The following is a 24,851-nucleotide window of genomic DNA, read 5'->3' as shown; positions in this document are numbered from 1 at the left end:
TCCAGCACTCAGGTGTGCGAGCAAGGTCAGCTCACTGCAGGCTCCAGCACTCAGGTGTGCGAGCAAGGTCAGCTCACGGCAGGCTCCAGCACTCAAGGGAGCGCAGCCACTGCTGTGTTCTCCACTCATACCCAGGCCTAGGAGCACACGTGCAAAAATGACACTGTCACATGCCTCGTCCTCGTCCTTTCAGGCCTGTGATTCTGCAGGGTGGCAGACTGTTTTCAGTTCACTCCCAGTGCACAGACCTGGGTTTTTGGTTTTAGACCAGGGACAAGGGACTGAGGTGCATATCTTACATACAAAAGCAGACCTGGCCCCCAGGTTCTCCCAGCATCCCCCACTCCCTACCTGACATACTCTGCTCTCCACCCCGAACTCTCCAGCCCAGGGGCTGAGCGCCCCTCCCCCAGAGGCTCCTCCCTATAGAATCCAGACATTTTGGCCCCTGCACCCCCTGCACCCCCCTCCTCTCTCTCTCTCTCTTCCCATACAAACTTCACTAGCGTCCTTCCATGGGGGCCAGTAAACTTGCTTGAGAGCAGCTTCCCAATAAACCTGCATTTAACGTCTGATCTGTCTTGAACTGGCTCATTTCAGCAGTAGAGAGGTAACTTATCACTGGGTGCTGTGTGACCTTGGCAGAGCGAGACCTAGATCCTGGCACAGGTTGCTAATGCTCCTTTACAACCGCTACAGCAATGCAAACCATGGTTTTGAGCACCTGTCCCCTGGCAGGGAGTGTCTTCTCTTCTTGGTGGCAATTTGTGGGTCTCAGTGACTTGGTGACAGCTCGTGGGAGAAGAGTAAAGCAGGGTACTGCTCAGAGCCCAGTGGCATTCTGACCAGTCACCCACACATGCACAGGGTCCCCTTCTTTGTAGCTAGATGAACCCCTGTCCTTGCCCTACTCCCACTCCTACTCTCTCTCTGGTCTTCCTTCTGGACTTCCTGGAGACGACTGCACACCTGACCATAGAAGCCACAACGCAGAGAAGCCAGGCCGACTGCAACGGTTTGGGTGTAAAATGTCCCTTGTAGGTTCAAGTGCTCCTAGCTGGGTGTCATGCTTCGGAGCATTTAAGAGGTGGAGCCTCACTGGAGGAAGTAGGTCACTGGGAGGCGGGCCTTCGGGTTTGTAGCCCAGCCACATTTCCTGTCTTCTCTTTGCTTCCTGATCCATTGAGATCCAAGGAATTGCAGCCAAGGTTCTTCCTACCATGAACGCTGTAGTGGACCCAAATAAGCCTCTCATCCCTGAAGCTGCTTCTTGTCCAGGACTTGGTCACAGAGATAAGAAAAATGATTACTACACAGACCCAGTTCAGTCTTGGCCTCTGGCTTTCTGCTTAGATCAGTTCAACACAGAAGCCACCAAGTAGCATGCTAAGCCTTCAGGAGAACCCTACTGGCGGTCTCCCTGGAGACGTGCATGCAATTGTCCACAGGACTTTGTGAGTGCAAGCACAATATATGGAAAGCAGCAGCATCCATCCGGCATGCCCCAGCTGCGGCCCCTGCTGAGAGCATCCGCTCCGCCTTCCCTGCCCCACCCCTGCCCAGCCAGCATGGCTGCTCACCTTACAGCTTCCATCTGGTCCTTCTCCTCCAGGAAGCCTAGCCGCTTTCGTACTTCCTGCAGGAGCTTGGTTCCCTGGAAGCCACTGCCTCGGCCGTCACACTTGACCACCACTGCTCCGTGGCTGCTCACCAACACTGTTTCCCAGGTCACCTCAAACCTCTCTGTCACGCTCTGACTCCCTGGGGTACCATCCCTAGAAGAGATAGGTTTTCAGTGTGCTACATGGTAGCTGGCACAGCACATCTGGGAAGCTTTCTCACAGGAAGCTGTGTCCTTCCCCTTACCTGGTGCCCTAGGACTGCTCCAGAGCCTTGGGCTCTGCTGTCTAGGGTGGGTGACCCAGGTATCATTCATATACTCCTCAGAGAACCCTGTGGCACCACAGTCATCGCAAGTGTGTGTGTGTGTGTGTGTGTGTGTGTGTGTGTGTGTAGGCTAGAGGTCAACTCTAGTGTTACTCCTCAGGCACTATGTGACTTGTTTTGTGCTTTTGGGGTCTCTCTGGTTTGGAACTCAAGCAAGTGGGCTAGGCTGGCCTAGATAGGAGGCCCAGGGACAGTCCTGCTGGCTTCCCCGGGGCTGGGATTATGAGGTGTATCACCATACCTTTTATTTTATTTTATTTTTTTTGTTTTTTGAGACAGGGTTTCTCTGTGTAGCCCTGGCTATCCTGGAACTCACTCTGTAGACCAGCATGGCCTCAAACTCAGAAATTCGCCTGCCTCTGCCTCCCAAGTGCTGGGATTAAAGGTGTGCGCCAACACTGCCCAGCCTACCTTATATTTTAAAAACATAATTTCTGGGGCTGGAACTCAGATCGTTGTATTGGCGTGTTAAGCACTTTAGCTCTGTCCCCTGAACTCTGGTGAGCATTCCCAGCCTGATGAAGCTCTTCCTTGCGCTTGGGGTTTGGCACAGCTTGATCTGCTCCCACTCTCACACCTGTCTCTGAGTGCCCAGGAGGTGGGGTTCCTTCAGCCACTCCTCGGTTATGTTGTAAGAAGCAACACCCAGGCTGGCCCAGGGTCTTGCCCACTTTCTCCTGGAGGCAGGCATTTGGGGAGGGGGTACTGGACTTGGCTCTTGGCTCTTTACTTCTCCTCTAAGGACACCATGCAGTGGCTTCAAAGGACTTTCAGTGGAAAGGTATACCATGAGAAGCAGCCCATGATATGGACAGAGGTGGGGTGGAGGGCACTCTTGGGTCACTATTATGCATCAGTTGAGGGCAAGGATGTGTTCTGAGAACTGTACCTGTGGGCTGTGCTGTTGTGAAAATATCCAACTGAGCTATATGAAGATGTTATTAGATGATATGATCTTGTGGCACCATGGTTTTATATACTTGTCAAGGTCAGAAACGTTCTTTCAATCTCACTACAATGATCAAAACACCACGGGTACCCGAGGGCCCCACTGTACTTCTACCTCTAGGGGGATCTTCAGGAGCTCAGAAAGTGACAAGCCAACCGTCTCAAGAACTAAACAAACAACATCATCTACCCTCCCTACTCCCCTTAAGGGCTCCCCACTCCCCTTAAGGGTTCACTGTTCCCTTTTCTTGCACTGATGAGTCTCAAGAAGGCATCTGGAGAGAGGGAAAGAGAGGGGGGTACAGAGAGAGGGAGAGAGAAAGAGAGAGAGACAGAGAAACAGAGACAGAGACAAAGAAACAAAAGAGAGAGGAGGAAGGGAAAGAGAAAGAAGAGAGAGGAGAAAGGAAGGAAGAAAGGAAAAAAGAGAGGAGGGAGGGAGGGGGAGGGAAGGAAAAAGGAAGGAAGAGAGAAAGGTAGGCAGTCATACTTACACCACAAGCAACAAGGGGTAGTGAGCCGTGTCCGTGAAGGTGGCCGGCTTCAAGATCTGCATTGGCAAGCCTGGGGATAGGGGGAATACAGCTAGGTCAGGGAGAGCTGGGGCAGGGGATTGACTAGTGTGTACCCTGGCTCTGTTTCTTCATTTCTGTGGATGCCCTGTGGGAGGGAAAGGCAAGAAGTCCACAGAGGGAGCTTCCACGACTTGTTGTGGGCCCTTGGGCAGGCCACTGGCTTTGTGGCTCTCTCTGGGCTGGAGCTCAAACTTCGCCTTTCACACAGAAGTGTGTGACCCTCCTCAGGTCCCACAGGTACCCGCTGGTGGCAGAATTCCAGGTAGAGAGAGCCACTGAGGGCTGGCCCAGCCATGCGCTGCGATGGATAGGTTTCCCCTTCATTTTATGTGTACGGGTGTTTTGCTTGCATAGATATCTATCTGTACATGCCTGGTGCCTGCAGAGGCCAGAAAAGGGTGTTGGAGCCCCTGAAACTAGAGGTACGGGCAGTCGTGAGCTGCCCTGTGGGCACTGGCAATTGAAACTTGGTCCTCTGGAAGAGCAGCCAGTGATTTCTGAGCCAGTTCTGAGTAGTTGGTTTTGGGAGCGGAAAAGGTGAGGTAAATTGGTATGCTCAGGTGAGAGGCACACTGAACTGATGGGTGGAGGAGAACACCTCTCTACCGTGACAGGATCATACCAGGCAGGGCTGACTATCCACTAGATCCTCCAGGACAGGACAGGACCCTAGGGGAGGGGTTGGGATAGCTGTGTTCCTGTGGCCACTGATGTCACTGGGTTGGGTCATTGGTATCAAGAGATGTTGAGGACTCAGGAAATCCCACACCACTTTCTTTGTTCCCATCTTCAGAACCAGCTTTCCTGCCCCAGCAGGAATGTGTTAATTGAGAGTAACTACAGGCCAGATTACCAGAGGCCCAGCAATTAAATGGGAATTAGTGGCTTTCTAGTGCAGTGACTACAGATGCACCCTGGCTGGGAAGGCTCATCCCAGACCTGGCAGCCAGCTCCGAAGCATCCTTTCATTACTGACCCAGCCTGACTGCTAATGGCTTGCAAATTGGATTCATGGCCCAGAGACTGGCAGAGAGGCAGACACTGCAGGCTATCATAGAGATATCCACAACACATGGTGTAGTGTGTGTAGTCGCACTGCGGTGGACCTGAGAAGTGGCTGCAAGTCTGGAGACTACACTGAGGAAGCTGTTCTGAACACAGCCTACTTTCCCAGAGGCCTTAGCTAGCAGCGGAAATAAAAAACAAAACTGTAAACACGTCTCCAGAAGGGGGTCAACGTTATTCAGACTGTTTGCTCCGAAGGCTGGCTTCCGTGCCAGGTCTTGGTGAACCTGGCGGTCGACCCTGGTTCCTTCTTCTGCTGCAGTGCTGGGGAGGCCTGGGAGCAGAGCTGGGTGTTAACAATGCTCCTACAGGTCCTCTGTTGCTTTCTTAAGGGAAGGTGAGGATGTCAGGGTTCAGAATTTGGAGATGGGATGACGGCAGAAGGCAGAGTAACGAGGAGGAAGGGGCTCTGGGAGCTGCAAAGTAGTGGAGGCCTCACAGGGAGGTGAGTCACACTGGCACCCAGTCGTAAAAGCCAGGAGCAAGGACATGTTGCAGAAGTGCACAGTGGCGTTTTGGACACAATATCCAGAGCGTAAATGCAGTTCTCTGTCAGAGTAGACTGTGACATTCTCAAGCGACCTCCCCCTTCATTTCTTCCCTTGTTCCCTTCTCAGATCTGTGACAAGAGGAGGCCTCTGGTCTGGGGTGGGTTGGAGGGAATTGAACTCACAGCCCAGCCTGTTTCCACATGTGACTGACTCCAAAGATGGATGGAGCTCCCTCCTGGACATCAGGGACAACATAAGCACTTCTGGATTTGATGGGGACCTGGGGTGCTGCGGTGAGTGGTCTGGGGTGGACCACATGTGTTGGTGAGCTGCTGTTACATCCTGTGTCACTTGGGGTCCTGTGAGAGGGGAGTCCACAGTGACCCCCTAAAGCATGCTTACTCTTGCCTAAGCTGTGTTCTGGAAGATGCTCTGTTGTCTATGTCAACCCCAGGCCCACTGAAGGGACAGTTGATAATTCAGTGCAGGCAGCCTTCCTACACAACTTGGCTCATTCTCTGTTCTCTAAACACCCACACCATTTGCTTTCTGTTGTAAATGAGTTGCCCCACTGTGTTCACTGTGTGGTCCCACTGTGCCACTTGGGGTCCTTACTTCCTGCTCCTGGGAGTATACAGCCTGCAGGTAGCTGAGTCATCTCTAGGCTGTAGGGTAGGAGGGTATTATATATTCACCAACTCCACTGGCAAGCCAGAGCAGATGCAGAAATCTTGGAGGTGGCCCAGGAAGGTACCTACACGGCACCTGCCCCTCCAGTGAGTCTAGTCTGCTTTCCCTAAGCCTGGCCACCCTCACTCTCAAGAAAGAAAGTTTCCAGTGACTATGGATCAGACAGAATCCTCCCAGAAACTGAAGCCTGCCCATGACTGCAGAGATGATGGCAAGAGGGATCTAAATGAAGGCCTTTGGGTACCTTTGAGCTTTGCAGGTTTACGCAACTAAGCTGTGCTGTGCCCATTTGCTAGGGAACCTAGAAAGGAGAGGAAAGGAAATGAGGCTTTTTGGACACTGGGGCTTTCTCTAGGGTTGAGGACAGTAGGCAGCTACGATTCTAGAGTCAGCCAGTGAGCTGGGAAGCATAAGAAGTTTTGGCAACTTCCCAGGTGCTGCTAGCTGATTCCAGCAAACAGGCTGGACCTTATAGTCTAGTGTGGAGGCAGTGGCTGGAGTGTGAAAGAAGAGAGACAGGAGGGCAGTGTCAGGGCACATTGCCTTGGGCAATGCCAACACCCTCAGGATGCATTTCTCCAGTTGCAAGGACACTGCCCACAGCCAGCACCAAGGTAGGACACTGAGGAAGGAAGACAGCATGGTACAGAGGTCAGAGGTGGAGATCAGAGGAAAGGCTCTGTCCTGCCCTCTTCAGGGGAGGAATCATAAGTCTGCCTGTGGTTTTGGCTGTTACCAGATTGTCTTGAGGTAGGGGATAGTGAGCTGGAGATAAGGTGGTGGTCAAGCAGGGAGGCACCTGGGTAGAGCCGAGCTTCCAAGGTTGACCTTTCAAAGGGCAGAAGAGCAGTACTTACTGTAATCTTCTACTTCAATTTTTCGGTATTCAATCTTTGGCATCTGCCGGTCGTTGATAGCCTTCTGAACTTCCTCATTTGCTTCCAAGTCAAACATTCCTACAAGTGGGGAAAGAACACACTGGATTCTGGGACCTAGAGGGGCGGGTGGGCGGGGCGTTCTCACACACCTCCTGCACTGCTTCACACAAGCAGCCCTGGGCATTGCTTGCTGCTATACAGAGAGAAGATGAGATATTAGATAGCTCATTCAAGATCTGGGACCCTAGTATCAAATCAGGGATGTGGGCAGGTCAGAGATCTCTATGCTCCATCTGCCCACCTCCCTTTCCATACACGTCTGTTTTCAGTGTGGCACTGGTGTGATCCATTGTAAGTCTGTTGGGTTCAAGAAAAGCGATACCACTTTATCTGTGGGGGAAAACAGCCACACCGACCAGGCAATGTCAGCAGAGAAGACATCAGACTGTGGCCTTTATCAGTTACCCGACTCCCAGATTTCTTGCTTTAACCTGTAAGTTATCTGGTCTTTAGAGACTTGGAGTTGGTGACCACAGTCACAGATAGCAATGTCCCAAGAGCCATGTGTTGCAATTTGAGGGCTTACCCTCCCTCATGCATGGTGGTTAGGTGACTCTGTATTGTTGGCTTATCTGCATGGCTCCTCATTTTCAGGCTACAACACACAAATAGCATGTCAGAAATTTCTTCAGCTGGAAGGAAGGAAGCCCATTTTGCTCACCTGCTAAGTGGCTGTGCGACCCCATTTCACCCTCTCACGCATAATAAGCCTACAGGTCTCCCTTTTCTTTGTCTCCTTTAAGGTTACATGTAGGGTCGGCTTGTGGCTCAATATAAAAGGGAACTGTTTTCAAGGGGCTCTGCCTTTAGCTTGCCCAGTTCCCTGGAAGGCTAGGATCGGAAACTGTTTTAAAGCCATAGTCCTATGAGGAACGCTGGGGTCTTTCATGAGCCCTTGAAAACAAAACTGCCCCCACAGTCTCGTTCCTTGAAGGCGTCAGAGGTTGACTCATGGCTGCCGTGGGTTAACACACAGCATTGTGTGACTCCACGATCTCCACCATCTGTGGAGGCAGGAATGGTGTACTTTTGGTAGGGTGGAGCAGGGGGAGTTCCTGTGCCTGTGACGAGGTGATAAGCAGCTGAAAATGCTTGGCAAGCTGCCAAGCACACGTGCCCGTCCAGCAGCTATGGCGGCTTTCACCTTTCACCTTTGGCAGACGCTGGCCGATGCGGGGAGGGTTCTGCCTGAAGCTCCTTCCCCCTGCCCGCCCCCGCGTGGTCTTTTGCCACACTTCCAAGACAGTCACAAATGAAACTGGACTGAGAGGCACTCCAGGGGTTTCAGGAATCCAATGCTCTGTAAGGTGCCAGAGCTCAGGCTGCCTGAGGAAACCGAGGGACGATTGCTAACCATTCCCTGCTGTGTGTGAATTCAACAACACAATGGGAAATGAACGTCCAGCAAATTGATTGTAGAGTCTTTGGCATTTGAAAGACTAATTACATATGGAAGTTAATATTCAGTGAATGCTGGGATTCTGACCTGGTTCACTGATAGTCCCAGACCTAAGCTAGTGTAAGAATCAGGGCGTAGACTTAAGATGTTATGGCAAAGCTTTAGCTCATGGAGGGCCCATCTAACCCTTGTGCTGGCTGGATTTGTGGCAACTTGACACAAGCTAGAGTCATCTGGGCACAGGGAACCTCAGCTGAGAGAATGCCTTCATAAAACTGGCCTGTAGAAAGGTCTGTAGTGCATTTTCTTGATTGATCACTAATGTGGGAGGGCCCAACTCCTTGTGGATGGTGCTATCCCTGGGCTGGTGGTCCTGGGTTCTGTAGAAAGCAGGCTGATCACTCTGTGAGGAACAAGCCAGGAAGCAGCACTTTCTAGGGCCTCTGCTTCAGTTTCTTCCTCAGGTTCCTGCCTGGAGTAATCTAGATGAGCTATAAGGTAAAATAAACCTTTCCCCCCTCAAGTTGCATTTGGTCATGGTGTTTCATCACAGCTCTAAGACAACCTGAGAAGAACCTTCCATGGTTATCACTCTGCCTGAGTATGTGACTGATCTAGGTATGGCATGGGGAAGGGACCTGGGGTGTGTGCAGGGAGATGGGGTGACATGGCTGCAAATGTAGGAGCTCAATCAGCAAAGATGAGTACATGGATCTCACTCAGCTTCTGCCCCCAGGGCCCTATGGAACTTCATCTGTGTGAGCAGGTAGATGCCAGGACCTGCCCAGAGCCTCTCGCAACTGGCTCAACTCTCCTTAAATGTAATTCACATGAGCTGGCTTTAATGTCACTCTGCAATCTTACATGCTGTTTGAAGGGAGAGGTTCAAACTCGGATCACAAATATGTGTGGCTGCCCACCCAGCTAGGCTTTCCTAGAGCGAGTGCAGAGATGACCAAATACCCGTCATCCACATCCAGCCCTGTCAGTTCTGGCCTTGTGTGGGGCGTAGCAGGTTCTAATTACTCAGTGACTATTCAGGCTGCCTTTGAATAGCTTGCTCCTCTCTATTGAAATCCCACTTTCTGCAGAAGAGCACCAAAGCAACAGACTATTAAATTTAGTTAAATATTAGATTTCTCATTTAATGATTGCCCACACAACCGGGCTTATCAGCAGAGAACTGGTGGTCTCACGGGGGAGTTGGGTTAAGTTAGTTTATTTGTTCCCCTAATTGCATTCAAAGAGGGCAGGAGCTCAGAGGAGATATAAGAAAAGATCTGTGCATTCCCTGAGGACCCTGCTTCTGACTGCGGGGCAGCAGGGACCTCTAGGCTGCAGCACACACATGGCCACTCCTTAATTAAATGTGAGCCCCTCTAATATTTGGTGGAATTAGCTATTATCAGATCTGGACACAGTGAGCCCACAGAGACAAATGTCTACTCAGGAAGCCACTCCCCTGGCTGTGTGGCCTGCGGGCTGTTCCCACATGGCCCTGGGGCTTGGAGCAGTCACTGCTCTGTCAAGACGTTGGAAACTGGTGATCAAATTGCAATGGAAATCATAAGCAACTGATCGAGAGGCGAAAGGGCTCCCTGGCCCTCAGGTTCGGGTTTCTTTTCTGTAGACTTTGACGCTCCAGGCTGTGTGAAAAGATGTACATTCTGCTTCTCCAGTAGTTCTGTGCTTCGTGGGCATCTGATGGTCAGGTAATCCCACCCCCCACCCCCACTGACGTTTTTCATTGCTTCCCTATGCATTATTCGTCCTTGTGCTTGCTCTTTGTGGCAGAGACCACCCACATCCCTCAGGCTACATCCCTCGGCTAACTCAGAACAGACCCAGAAGTATAAAGATAGTTCAACTCAGTCCACCTCGGCTAGACCTTTCTTTACTCTGAGCCCTGTTTCCTTGTTACAGTCAGTTTGATAGTTTGTGACGCAGAGTGATTGTTCTTTGGGCCATTTCCCCTCTCCTTGGTTCTCCGGCTAACGGCTGAGCATCTAGAAGGCAGAGTGAGATAAGCAGTCTGTCTGACTTCTAGACTCCAACATCATGCTGGGCATCATGCTGAGGGCTGCTGTGTGTGACCAACCACTAGGGGTACTATATTCATGGACGGTGATACTGTGTTTGGCACACAGGTCAGCTGCTGGTGCCCCTGTGTCCCCTGAGAGTTGTTTGCAGGGAGTAAGATCTCTGGGTTTTTCCCGGCTCTCTCTGCAGGCATCCCTGAGGGTGTGGGCACCATGTACCTGGCTTATTCTACACTTGGTGTTTGTTATGTGTCAACTTGCTAAGATTCTATGCTAAGACCTCAAACAAAGCTAGCCAGTGGCTCTTCCCAGAAGGTTGCCATGTGCAACTCTGGGATTCAGAAGACTTTCCACAACCAACAGAAGGTTTTGTGGAATTGATTTGGAGGTCTCTGCCCAGTGTGTGTATTCCCACATCCTTTGCATCAATGTTTCACACATAGGGTATCTATTCCTGAACCCCTTGCCAGCAGGTGGGCTCCACACTGTGGATTTGGGGCCACTGAGTCTGGGTTGACCTAGACAACTCATGGTGACGGGCAAGGACAACACAGAAGATGTCTGGCCCTTTGACATATCAACAAAACAGTCAAGGTATCTGACTAAGCTTGAAATACATACACCTCTAATTGTTATCCTTGGATAACAACTGTCATTTGTTTTTTGTATGTAAGGAGTTTAAAAAATATAGAGGGGGCTGGAGAGATGGCTCAGAGGTTAAGAGCAGTGGCTGCTCTTCTGGAGGATTCTCAGCACCCACACGGGGCTCACAGGTGGAACTCCTATTCCAGAGGGTCCAGTGCCCACTTCTGGCCTCCAAAGGCACAAAGCATCCAAGTGAGATGCAGATTCATATGCAGAATAAATACACACTCCAGAAAATAAAGTTAAAATAAGTAGTGGAGCTATTATAGCTCTTCTCATCTGTCTGTTCCAATGTTTTTGGAAGCAGGGGAATGTGTGTGCTCTCTCGCAACTGTCCAGGGGTTAGGAGGAGGTGCCCATTCATGTACCACAGCTGCCTCTCTGGGGGAGATCACCCTTGTATTACTGAATGGCAGTAGCAGTATGTAGTGTGTTTTAGCTGCTTTCTGTGGGCCTGTGACAATTCAGTATGACCTTATAGACACCGAAACTGACTGTAAGTTTCTATAAGACCCTTAGAAGATGTCATGCCTGTAGGCCATCGGTACAGAGTGTGCTGGGGTGTGAACGGGCAGGGGATGCCAGTATCACTTTAAAAAGTAAAACCTGATGCATAAATTTGACTGTTAAAAAAGAAATGTTTAGAAACTGTTGGAAGAGATGAGAGTAGAAGCGAACTCAGATTCCATGGGATCATGTCATGACTCTGTTCCAATGAAAACATCGTTGGCCCAGCTTTTCTTTCTCCTTTCTGTTTTGTGCCTAGGTTGGAACCCAGGGCTGTGGAACCCAGGGCTAGCATGGTTGGAATCCATGCTAGCTAGGCAAGTGCTCTCCCTCCCACTGAGGCACACCCCAGCCCGTGCAGCTCTCTCTTCAGAAAAAGCTCTCAGAAAACAACTCAAACCTATGAGAAACCATAGGAGTCACACATTAGTTGTCTTGCATATCAGATATTTACACTGTGATTCATAACAGTAGAAAATTACAGTTAGGAAGTAGCAATGAAAATAATTTTATGGTTGGGGTTACCACAATATGAGAAACTGTATTAAAGGGTTGTTGTATTGAGAAGGTTGTGAACCACTGCTCTAATGAATGATTTGTGGACTGTTGGCTCGGTTTACATCTCAATGGGATGTGTCTAGGCAAGTAGTCTTGGCTGGCCTGGAACTCACTATGTAGACCACGCTGGCCTAAACTCATAGAGATCCACCTGCCTCTGTGCTTGACTCCAGGCCTGGGATTAAAGGTGTCCTACAGGCTGCCTTTCCAACCCCTGCCCCACCCCAGGTCACCAAATTGCTCCTTAAATATTTGAAAACTGTAGTTATTAGATACAAACTTGCCTTGTGTGGTGTATAAAAGCTGGGATTAAATTAGGTCCTAGGATCCAGAAGTGATGCATTGCGTTTATGCATTGTACACACGCCCTGCTATCAGAGATGTTATTCATGGTGTGGCAGGGCAGGCCGTCTCAACTGAGACCTGGCTAAACTCCCTGAGAGCAGAACTTCACCCTGTAACCACAGCCTGGAAGTCTCTGGCACTGTCGGGGGACAGGGGCTACAGGAGATGAGTGTCCACTTGGCTTGTCACTTCAGTGCTACTGAAGGGCCCTGCCTTGCTCTGCTGGGGTCAGAGAAGAGCCAGGCTTTTGAGGGCCAAGGGCTATAGAAAATCTGCAAGACCCTCTTCCATGGTCGCATGGACTTTGGGGGCAAGGTGGTTCTGTTTCATTGTTTAGAGTAGGGGTCATGGGTAACAGGCCAGTCTCAACTTGCTATAAACCTGAACATGACCTTGAACTTTTGATCTTCCTGCTTCGACCCCAACCCCCCAAGTTCTAGGATTTCAAGTATAATACCTTGCAGGTGTTAGGGATCAAACCCAGGGTTCTGTTCGTGATAGACAAGCACAGCTGAGCTTCATCCCTCGCTCACAGGTGACTCTCAAACCCCCTCCTCTCCCTCCTGCCCTCCCTGTTTACATTTCCTCTTTTCCTCATCTGGGAATTGGGAAAAAAAGAGCCCCTTCTTAGCAGTGACCTTGGGACCTCTTTACCAATGAGGCCTTCCTATCCCCACCTCCCACTGATACCAGAAGTCTCCTAGGAGAGGAGTCTGACAAGTGACCTTTGAACTGCATTGCACCTTCCTGAGTGGTTTGTGCCTAGTAGGTGGTACTCAGTACTGGGCAGGGAAGGTGGGCATGGCTCTCAGTATGCTCACAGGGACGGAGAGACAACTGTCAGGTGCTAGCTGAGATGGGTCTGACCTTTACAAAAACCTGTCCGGGCTTGGGGTATAGGATATTTTTAAAGCATGTGCAACAAGCGAATGCATATCCCCCATCAACCAACCAACCCCCAAATAGGCTGCATCAAATGGGAAGGGGGAAAGCTGTCTTCTGTGGGATTGAGCTGTGGAAACCCAGAAGCCTGACTGGACTCCCCCGCTCCTGAACTGGGTTCAGGATAGGTAGGCAGGAAGGGGGTGTCCACAGACACGGCCCATTCATTTTCTATCGGAAGATGTGACACAGTCATCTGTGATGCCAGCTTTCCCACATGGGGCTGTCGCCAGCATCTGCCTTGTACTGCCATCTACATGAGCACTAGAACCAGGCTCAGACAGATGTGGCTTTGCTGCTACTTTCTGCATCTCTACGTGATGAGGAGCCTCAGACACATGAGCAGCCTTTGGTGCCCACAATAATGACATCCGTAAGGAACCAGCTGTTAAATTATTCAGCATCACATCTGTGGGGTTTCCACAGGCTCTGTTTGCAGATATGATTTTCTAAAAGGGGAAAGTCAAGTATCCCAGGGGCAGGGAGGCTGGGGATGATGCTGGGGAGGACCAAGCTCTCTATAGCAGTAACTCCAACTTTTCTAACAGGGATGGGTTAAAAGAGAATGATGAGCCCCACTGTTCTCCAATCACAGCCCTCCTGACACGCCAACCCTTTACTGTGCTCCTGACACACAGGCTGCTCAAGGCAAGGCAGCCTGCAGTTGCCTTAGAACCACCTGTCCGTGAGCTTGATGGTCCACATGCTGCCTCTCTGAATACACTGGACTGTGATTTTCCTCAGTGAAGCCCAAGGACTCCTCAGAGGTGCACTCCCAACAGAGAAGGAGTCCAACGGACTTGGTACATCCTGGCCTAGCAGTAGAAGGTTCAGGAGCCACAGACTCAGAGTTCCCTCAGCTGGTTGCATACAGAGAAATGGGAAGAGGTCTCAGAAGCTACTGTTTCCTCAGGGATGGGGGTCAGAGTTCCTGGGTCCTGGGTCCTAGGTCCTGGGTCCTGGCAGTTAAGCAGATAGCAGCTATGGACTGAAACCTGCTCACTGGAGTGTGGGACAGTTACAAGGGAGCTTCAGGTTTCTTTTAGATCTTATGGTCTCTGTGTGTTTCAAAGTATATCTGGGCATGAGATGCAAGTCTGAACACTAGATTCCTTTGTGTTTCATGGCCATGGTAACCACTGGGCCTGAAGGCAACTTTAGAAGGTATTATCTACCAGTGGCCCTATACTGTGACTGCGGCTGATCACATGCTGACATGTGTGTATTCAAGAAGTCCTGGATTTTGGAGTGTTTGGATTTTACATTTTTGGGGTGGGGACACTTTCTCAGCCTGTAAGGGAAAACATACTGTGAGGAGTCATGCTAATTTGACTGGAAATGCAGCCTGCCGCTAGGGCACTTGGGAAATTCACCAAGGTCCATGCTTCCACTTACCTAACCTATGCTGACAAATCCACAGACGCACACAGTATTCCTGGTGTGGCCTGTAACACATGCCCCTGATCACAAGATACCAGCAGGATGGTCTAGAGGGTGAGCAGAGGATCCAGCTGCTAAGTGGCACTCTGTGGGCTTCTGTAGGCCTTCATTGTGCAGAACCCAGGCTGGTGAGGTCACCTGTGTGTTAGTCTGCTTCACTGTGCACCTTTACACTGCTCCTGGAACAATGACGATGACGATGACGACGATGACAATGACCATGACAATCACGATGACGACGACGATGATGATGACGTCTCTTCTTTTCTCTCTCCATATATTCATCTATAGGTATGGGCATCTATAGTTCATATGTGGAGGTCAGAGGACATCCGGATCCTCACCTTCCACTTCTTTTGTTCTCTGTCCAGGGAATTTTTATAATTTTGGAAGGAAGTGACTGACCTGAGCCCTATCTGTCCCTAAGGCTGGGCTTTGCTGCCTCTCTGAGGCATACATCCACAGTGTCTGCCAAGAGGCTGCGATCATGGCATGGACAAGAGCCTATGACCTAGTGCAGGGGGCCTGAGAAGGTACGTGAGGCCTCATCCAGGAGACAAGCACAGGGCATTACTTTCTAAGGCTATCATTTCTAGTGGTGCTATGTTGGCCTGTGGCTTGCTGTAGCAGGGCCAGTAGCCACGTTACAAGTTCCACATACAGGAAAAAGTCACACATTCCCACAGACACCTGGACACTAGACACAGTGCCGGCCGGCTCTGACACTTGATGGGGCCCACAGCTCAGCTTTTCCTTGTAGGTGACCCTGGCCTGCTCCTGATAGAGCAGGAGCTCGCAGGAGCTGCAGAAGGTGGCAGATTGGCATTCAGGCTCAGGGACTTGGGCTAAGGCTCAAACAATTATTTGTAAGTCATTTGTGCTTTGTGTGCCTGTGACTGATGCATTCAACAGACTACAGTCAGACATGTCAACTTTTGACCTTTGAGCCGGGTGAGCTCACTGGAGTGTCTGCTATGGCTCGCTTGAGGCTGTCTCTTACCCTCCTCTCCCTTCTCCCTGCCCTCTGGCTCTCCCTTCCTTTCTTCTCCCCTTGAAGCTATTTGGTCCTGAACAGGCAGCTTCTAGGAGAAATGACTTCTTAGCTGGCAGGGTTTTTACGCACTTCTCCTCAACCTCCTCCTTTGTGAATTGGAGCAGACCCTGCCGATCTTATTGCCCTCATGGAGGGGGGAAAGAGGACGCTGTGAGGTGTACCAGATAGTGCTTGTAATCCAGCAGCTGGCATTGTAGGTTTTTTTGGTTTTTGTTTTTGTTGTTGTTGTCTTTTGTTTGTTTGGACAGGGTCTTATAATATAGCCCAGGTTGGATTTAAACTTGTTTTAAAAAGAAAAATTTATTTATTTTTATTTTATGTGTATGTGTATTTGCCTGCATGTATGCCTGCACATCTCATGTGTGCAATGCCCAACGGAGGCCAGAAGAGGGTGTTGAATCCCCTGAATATGGAGTTAGAGATGCTTGTGAGCTACAGCATGCCAGAGCACCTCCTGACAGGGTTCCAGCCAGTGTAACTGACACAGGCTGGTGATAGATATCCCACATGCTCTGCCCACACTCTCTTTCCTGGACTCCCGTAGGATGGGTTTCATGCCCAGGGGCATCCAACAGTGTGGGGTGTTGTGTTGTCGCATGTGGGTTGAACTGCACACTAGTATCCCCACAGGATGTTGAAGCTGTAACTCTCGGTGCCTGTGAAGGTGGTCTTCACTGCAGAGGATCTGTGTTTAGGTGAGGTCACTAGGGTGGGCTCTAATGCAGCACACCTGTGTCCTCACACTAAGCAAGAAATAGACACAGATGATGCGCATCTCGGGTAACTAGTGCCGTGGCTCTGCTAGGAAGGAGGCGTGGGCAAGGCTATAAAGCCACAGCACTCATCCCATACAGTTCACAGCAGAACACCAGGTTGTAAGAAGGGAGAACACCTCATAGAGAATCAGGAAGTTATCCACAAACTATTACACGTTGGCAAATAATGCAAACAGCGATGCTTCCTCTCCCCACCTACCCCTCTTCCTCTCCCTTCCCCTCCTTCTTGCCTTCCTCATTCTCTTCCTCTTCCTCCTCCTCTCCCTCCCCCTTCTCCCCCTCAGCCTCTCCCTCTCCCCTTTCCCCTCCTTCTTTTCTAGAAGAGGTTTCTCTTGTATTTCTGGCTGTTCTGGAACTCTTTCTTGGTAGACCAGGCCTGCCTCTACCTCCTGAGTGCTGGGATTAAAGATGTGCCCTGCTAGGGTTTGTTTGTTTGTTTGTTTGTTGGAGGGGGCAGGGTAAGATCTCTTTATTATGCAGGTCTGGCTATTCTGGAACTCGGTATGTAGATTAGGTTGGTCTTGAACTCACAGAGATCTACCTGCCTCTGCCTGTGTTGGGATGGGATTAAAGGCCTATGTCACCATGCCCAGCTCCAGCACATGCTTTCTTGAGGGGGGTAATTCAGAGACTCTGCAGCAGCCTGATTTTTAAGTGTGAAGACATCAGGTTGGGTTTAGGCAGGAAGAACTTCTTATGCTGTTGAGGACCACAGAAGCCACTTGGGTTGGAAGCTGCAGCTCAGTCAGGGTTCTCGCCTGCTGTGTGCCCACTGGGGTGAGCAGCATCTTGGCAGTGGTGACACCAAGCAATTACACCAGAATCTTTCAGGGGACATGGACAGAAACTCCAGATCTTCAAACCTCCCAGTCTCTTAGAACAGTCCCCAGGCAAGGCTGGAGCTGAGGCCTGGGGCAGGTTCTCTCCACTCTAAACCCACCCCTCCTGGGGCAGAAAGACTGTCAGGCCTTCCCCAAGCACCACAGCATCCTCTCAGCTCAGGCTTGCTCCCATCCGCTCTAATAGGAACACTCAAACTCCCCCTCCCTCCCGCCCCTCCCTTTCTCTCCCACCCTTCCCTCCCTCCCTCCCTCCCTCCCTCCCCTTTCCCTCTCTTTGAGACAGGGCCTCATGGAGTTCATGCTGGCCTCAAACCCCTGCCCTCGAGTTTGCTGTGTATCCAAGGATAACTTTTAACTGTCTATTCCCTAGTGTGTGGGTGACAAGTGTATGCCACTGTGCACAGTCTAGGTGGTGTTAGGGACTGAACCCAGGGCTTCGTGAATGCTGAGAGAGCCAAACTCCAGTCCCATCTTCCTTTGCATTTAAAGAATCTTATCACCCATTTACTTTTGGTTTTCTTACTCATGCTGGAATTCTGAATCCCAAATCCATTGCAGGCCTTGCAGACTGTTCCCACGATTTGACATTTCTTTAACCACATCTATTTTACTCAGCTTCAAATGTTTGAACCTGAAGCTGCATTTTCTCCCAGGGCAGGATATAGTACTGAGGTATCTTGGTGGGAAGGGTGATGGCAGAGGAGAGACAGGACCTCCTGGGAACAGGAGAAAGGAGGGGCCAAGGGCACAGTCCTTTTACTTCTCAGCTTTATCATCTGCCACATCCAGGATTCCAATGTGGCAGACACAGTGCATGTGGTAGCCTGCAGTGGGTGATGTTTAGTGAAGACCTACAAGTTCCTTTAGGGGCTGAAATTTCTGAGCATCCTGTGTTTTGGAAGACCTATTTGACTTGGATTCCTCCACATCCTTTTTACCTGGCCTTTGACCTTGGCTTCTGGCCAGTCTTTGGCTTGTGTTGTGTAGTCTCAGTGGGCTTCCTGCTGGGTCAGTTTAGTAATCTTCTGATTACCCTGGCCGGTCTGACCATGTCCTTATCCTTAGCCCTGATGTCCACTTCCTCAGCATGACCGAAGCAAGAACAAGGCCTACCAGCGAGAGTTCCTGCCACTGTCTGCTCTCAGAGAGCTCCCATCTACTCTGTGCTCTGGCTGCATTTGGAGTCGAGCTTCATCTCTCTCTTGTGTCATAGCTACTGTCATGGCCCTCCCTCAGGTCTCCCCAAGATCCTAACAATCCTCAGGTAACTCTTATTACTGTGGTAATAACCTTACCTAAATGGCTAAGTCGTTAACCTTTAATGGAGAAGCCATCTCTCTAGCCCACGTAACCCTGTCTAAATCACCCTGTAGTATGATTCTTCTATATCACGGCCATGACCCTCTGACCTGCAGGCAGATAAACCTCCGAGTACCCATGGAGCCTTGTTCTCAGAGCAGGTCTTAGAGGAGGAAAGAGTGAAGCCTCTCCTGACTGACTGAGGTTCAAATCCCGAACACCCAGACTTCAGCCATGATCTGGGTACCTAGGGAATGGCCACCCAGCCTCAGCACTCACAGGCTGTTCTGGATCCTAGACAGTTTTAGGGAGCCAGAGCTTCAGCTGGGTCACACTGGTCCTTATGACCATTTTATTTAGCCAGTACGGGATTCCAGACGGGCGTGAGTGGGGGTGGGGCAGACTGTTCACAAACCTTGGCTTTCACTCCTGAAGCTCAGAAAGATTTAAGAGGAACAACACTTACTTCTCTTATCCGTGGTGTTATGCACAGTAACCGTGGGTACGCCAGGGCCTGCGTCCGAAGAACAGAGAGACCACGGGAGAAAAAACAAAACAGGCCATTAGTTTAGAATGAAGGAAGAGACTACGCTTTCCTTATGACATGAGGTCTGTCTGGGTCCTGAGGTAATGCAGCCAGAAGAGATATATGTGTCTCAAACATCACATCCAGATTCATTACCGGGGTCCCTGTTGATGGTACGCAGGTGACCACACGTGGGTATTTGACAGGAGATGCTTTTGCCACACAAAAATGAGGACCAGAGTTTGGATCCCTAGAACCCACATGAAGGCCAAGTGGGCTTGGTAACCTCCTGAGATTCCAGCCTCAGATAACAGACACAAAGGATCCCCAGGACAAGCTTACTAAGGAGATAAGCAATACTGAGCACGCTGGCTTTGAATGAGAGTCTCCGCATCAATGAAGAAAGAGGAAAAACAACTGAGGTCGACTCCTGAGACCAATCCCAGGCCCCTACATGCATGTGCATACACGGACTCATATACACATACGTACGCAAATATGCACATGCATGTAAAATGGAAAATGAAACAAATTGATTTTATGATGGTGTCCTCTGCAGGGTGTATAACCTGTACTCAGCATCAGGCCTGGCTATTCCATCTTTCTGTTTGCTTCTTTGATTCTTGAACAAGACACCAAGAAGCTGGAAACACTCGATTCCAATGGACACCGCTGATCACCCTTGTACATGTTTCCAGATCACCACATGGAATAAGCCACCATTTTGCAAATTATTGAATTTGGGTTAAAGGCCTGTAACCTCATTTCCATGAATGAGTTGCAGTCCCGCAATGCTTTACTGGAATCAGTATATATTACTCAAGTCTCAAGCTTGAAAAGCTGGCCACCAGAATGCTGGAAGGAAGTCACTAGAGTCTCTGACCAGTTGCCAAACTTTTGTGAACTCTCCAGTGTGTGGGGAATGGGTTTGAATGTGTGAATCTGTTCACAAAGCCCCTTCAACTGGAAGCTGCTCAGCTCCAGGGCTATTCAGGGTGCAGGAGTTAGAAGAAAGTTCCCAGGACAACAGTTGGCTCAGCCACCCAATGGTTCACTGCTCTGTGGCCCGCAGCAAAAGCAGGGCCCAGGAAGAAGGCTTCCTCAATTACTTTTGTTAGGTGGCTATATTTTTATCTGGTAGTCTGGGGACCTTTCCCAACCCCCTCATGCCTCTGTTGCTCTCTCTACTCTTGTTCCTGCTGCAGGGTTTGGGGAGGGCGGAGGTGTCCCCAAGGGTTGGTTGCTCTACCTGGCCCCAGGTATCTGCGTGGCTGGTGTTTCTCTTCTCTGGTGGAAAGCCTTCAACTACCCAGTCTGAATGTGCATGCCCACAACCGCAGGGCTGGCCACTCATTCACTCACCAGTCTTCTGTCCCAGGGTACCATGGTCCAGGCTGTGATGCCATGGCCTTGGACATTACTGGCATGCTAGTTCCCATCCCTTATTTGTAGCACTAGGACATAGCTCCACAGTGGGCAAGAGTTTGTCTCATATAGTGCTGTCATTTTCTGCCTCTAGAAATATCTGCAGAGCGTTGTGGAGTGACAGGGAGCACTGGTGTGGAGCATGAAGCAGGGAAGATGCCAGTGCCTTTTGGACTGGGGGCAGGGATTGAGTAGTGATCAAAAGAGAAAAGGCAAGCATGAGGTGAGGGGTCAGAGAGACATGGAGGATAGCCATGGCCCGGGTGGTGGCCTGTAGCGTGTACCATGCTAAGTCCAGCTAGGCACGGGCACTGGCAGTCTTGCCCACCCCGTGTCCAGCCCCAAGCGGGCCCCATTTGGAGCTTTCACTTCCCAGGGTATCCACCCTCTGTGGCTACCATTTCTGCAGACAGCCAGCTACCATTCATTCGGATCCCCTTAGCCCCATGAAATAAGTGATAACACTGGAGATTTATACCAGCCAGATTTATAATGATAGATCTCCAACCCCCAAATGCCTGCACAAAGAACACAAAACTCAATTAATATAAATACAATCTGCACACCTAGATTGAGAAATTGTACCTTGCACTACTCTATTGCCCGTCTGTGAAATCCCTAGTTACTTGCAGCTCATTTAGGCCACGTGGTTCTAGTTCATCATCATCTTCCTCCACCTTCTGTCCTCTGTCTCCTCTACTTCCTCTCCTTTTCTCTCCTCCTTCTTCCTCTCCCTCCTTCTCTAAAACTTCCAGCTCCACCTTTCCTTTCCACTGCTCAATCACAGGCTTTAGCTTTTATTTTACCAGTTAAAAATGGGGAGAAGGTTCATATAAAGACACCTGAGTGACACTTCATCCAAGGTCCTCTGGGTGAAGCAGGGTTAGCATCAAAACACAAACAGCACCAGGGCAGTTCACAACAGTGGCCTGAGCTTGGCTGGGTCTCTCTCTCTCTCTCTCTCTCTCTCTCTCTCTCTCTCTCTCTCTCTCTCTCCCTCCCCCCCCCCCCCCCCCCCCCCCCCCCCCCCCCCCCCCCCCCCCCTCTCTCCCCCTCCCTCTCTCCTCTCTCTCTGTGTGCACATGCATGCATGTCTGTGACATCAATGTTATAGGATGCATACTTAGGAACAGCAATGTTGGGGCTTTGCATCTACAGACTCACTGTCAGAACTCTCTGCCCACTTCCGGAGTCTGGGTGACACGAGGGCCACAGATCCTAGTGTGGCTTCGAGACCTCATGTGAGATCCAGAGAGTTGATTCTCCAGTCCAGACCCAAGGAGGATGCTGACGAGCTGGCTCAGTTGTTAAGAGCATCTACTACTCTCGCTGAGGGTCTGAGTCTGGTTCCCAGCACCCAAGATGGGTATCTGACATCGGCTCATCACTCTAGCTCCATGGCGATCTGACGCCTATGGCCTCTGAGAAACCTGTACTCGTGTGCATATACCCCCACACACACATAGGCACATAATCAAAGATTAAAACAATCTAGGAGGTGGGAGCAGTTGTGTTAGGGGATGTCTTAGAGAAGAAGGAGGTGGAGTTGGGGGTTTATATGTTTATAAGACATGTTGCAAATAAATTTAAAATTGTCAAAAAATAAATAAAAGATAAATATAAATAAATAAAATCTAGATTTTTGCATATGACTAAACTGGAGGGATCTGTCTTTCCAGTTCTGGCTTATAGCACTTAACACGATGTTCTCAGGTCTTTGTGAAAGTGATGGAGTTTGCTTCTTAATGACTGAAGAATTCTTCCCTCTTATATGTATGCCACACTCTTCTTTATCCATTTACCAGTCGGCACTCGGCTGATGTACTGACTCAGCCATCTGGACAAAGCAAATACAGGTGCCTGGAGTGTTCTGACTTTGACTCCCTCTTCTGGGACCAGCACAGCTGATTACAGTCCTGGAGCCTCCAGACCAGTTTCTAGAGTGGCTGTTTTTAATTCTTGAAACCCTTCTCTACCCCACTCCTGTGCTGTGCGCCCTCCTTTTCCATTCAGAGACAGGCTGGTCAGGAAAAACGAAGGCATCTTGGTTTATAGAGAAAAGCATCCTTGTGGTGCTGACAAAAATTATTTGTTGTTTGCCTAAAAGTCACATAGGACTAGGCAGCCAGTATTTTTATTCACCAACTCTGGCACCCCCTACCTAAAAGCCACTGGAACATGGGTCTGTACACCCTGACAGGTAGGTGAGCACTGACTGCGGGGATTAGACTATTGAGGCACACTATGTGCTTCTGTTGAGGTCCCTTCCCACAGAGCCCATGCGGAGAACAAGGCAGTCATTGAGAGATGAAGAGCTGTCATCTATTAGCCACACACATTTCATGGGGAGAACATTTGTAAACATAGCACGCCCCACACTCTTATTAATAATGAAAACAATGATTATGTATTCTGTGCCTACTATGTGAGCAGCCCCCTGGTAACTCTTTCCTATGAATAATTTCAAGTCCAGCCTTCACAGCACTTCAGACGGTTCACAGACAAGAACAGCGGTAGAGCAAGCTTTAAGTCTTTTGTCTCATTCATGCATCAAGACAGTCACAGAGCTTGGACAAGGCATCATTTTCTAAAACAGTGACTTAGTACATGTCTAAGCAGAAATTTAAATAGCAAAGAGGGGTACTAAGTGGCAGCTGAAGGATTCTGTCATTCCTCCCCCAGAAATGGCCCAGAACCTTCTGAATACCCTAGTGTGTATCTGTTACATTTATATATAAACATAGAAAGTTGCAAATAAAAAAATCACATGCAAAATTAACCAGACACAGACTCTGCACAGCTGTACAAACGTCTACACTGTTAGAGCAGCCATTTGACATGAAGCTATAGAGCTTCACAATGAATTTTATACTTTTACCATCAAATATATTTTATGCAATTATATACCACCAAACATGAAAAATCCATGACAGACGTGGAACTAGAAAACCTTTATATCTTCTTTTATAACCATATAATAAAATATTAACATATTTTAAGCAAACATTTAAAGATATTTATTATACAGGTTTTTGAGACCAGGTCTCACTCTATAGTTAGTCCTGGCTGTCCTAGAAATAGCTTTTTAGTCCAGGATGGCCTTGAAATCACAGATTCTCCTGTCTCTGCCTCTTGAGCATTGGGATTAAAGGTATGGGCTAGCACACTTGGCTTATTGTGTACATTTATGTATGTGCATATGCTATTATATATATTTTAAATTAAAATGATTTCTGTATGTGTATGGATGTTTTGCTTGCACGTACACTTTTGCACAACATGCATGTGATGCCCCCGGAGGGTAGAAGAGGGTTTTGTGTCCTTTGGAACTGGAAATACAGACAAACGTGAGGCTTCATGTAGGTGCTAGGAATTGAACCTGGGTCCTCTGGAAGAGCAACCAAAGCTCTTAACTGTAGAGCTAACTTTCTAGCCGTTATTATTATTATTATTATTATTATTATTATTATTATTACTTTGTTTTACTAGGACATGATCTCTTGAGGTAGTCAAGAGGCTATCTTGGGACTTGCTATGTAGAGCAGGCTGGCCTCAGATTCACAGAGATCCTCTTGCCTCTCTCTCCCAAGTGCTAGGATTAACGAAGAGTGCCACAAACCCCAGCTTTGTTTTCTGTATTTTTACTTATAAGTAGATATGTTTGTCTGTACGCTAGTATATGTACATGAATATGGTACCTAGGAAGGCCAGAGGTGCCTGATCCCCTGGAGCTGCAGTTACAGATGTTGCCTGGTATGGGTATGGGTGCTGGGAACCAAACTCAGGTCCTCTTGAAGAACAGCAAGTACTCTTAACCATGGGGCCATCTCTGCATCCAAAATGCTTTAAATGCAAAGATAAATACATGCATATATGCCTATAAATGTCACTAAATCTTAATAGCAAACTAGGCTTGTCCTTGTTTAAAAAAATGAGACAACATGGATTTGGGGTTTCCTGTATATCCTTCTCGGTTGGCATGAAACTCTCAGTGGAGAAATACAGGGAAAGCTGTAGAGACGCTTGATGGGCCTTGCCGGCTGTGCAGGCATGGGGACCCGGGTGTGGATCCCAAGACACATGTCAAACCTGGTTGTGGCGGCAGTGCCTGTAACCCAACACAGTATAAAATGACATACTGGAGACATGCAATCTAACTAACTGGTGAGCTCCGGGTTCTCTGGAAACCTTGTTTAAAAAGATTATGGTAAAAACAATCAAGGAAAATATCCAATACTGACGTCTGACCTTCATATGCAGACACACACATCAAACAGATATCTTGAAAACATTTAAAAAATGACTCTCTAAATGTCTGCCCGTCTGCATAGGACTTCCTTCCTTCCTTCCTTCCTTCCTTCCTTCCTTCCTTCCTTCCTTCCTTCCTTCCTTCCTTCCTT

The 24,851-nt window shown here is 49.3% G+C and overlaps 1 protein-coding gene across 4 annotated transcripts in view; it reads right to left on the bottom strand.

Moving 5' to 3' along the window:
• Dpp6 (dipeptidyl peptidase like 6) overlaps positions 1–24,851 on the bottom strand; it is a 900,820-nt gene that overhangs the window by 13,928 nt on the left and 862,041 nt on the right. For all 4 annotated transcript variants that reach the window (XM_021188263.2, XM_021188277.1, XM_021188253.2 and 1 more), the window contains exons 17-20: positions 18,967–19,014; positions 6,574–6,672; positions 3,390–3,459; positions 1,581–1,775 (exon numbers count right to left, since the gene is read on the bottom strand). In XM_021188263.2, the coding sequence (XP_021043922.1) occupies positions 1,581–1,775; positions 3,390–3,459; positions 6,574–6,672; positions 18,967–19,014 (412 nt within the window). The remainder of the gene's footprint in view (positions 1–1,580; positions 1,776–3,389; positions 3,460–6,573; positions 6,673–18,966; positions 19,015–24,851) is intronic.

The sequence above is a fragment of the Mus pahari genome, chromosome 2 (assembly GCF_900095145.1).
Source record: "Mus pahari chromosome 2, PAHARI_EIJ_v1.1, whole genome shotgun sequence".
Taxonomy (NCBI): domain Eukaryota; kingdom Metazoa; phylum Chordata; class Mammalia; order Rodentia; family Muridae; genus Mus; species Mus pahari.
This window is presented reverse-complemented; position numbering and strand designations above follow the sequence as displayed.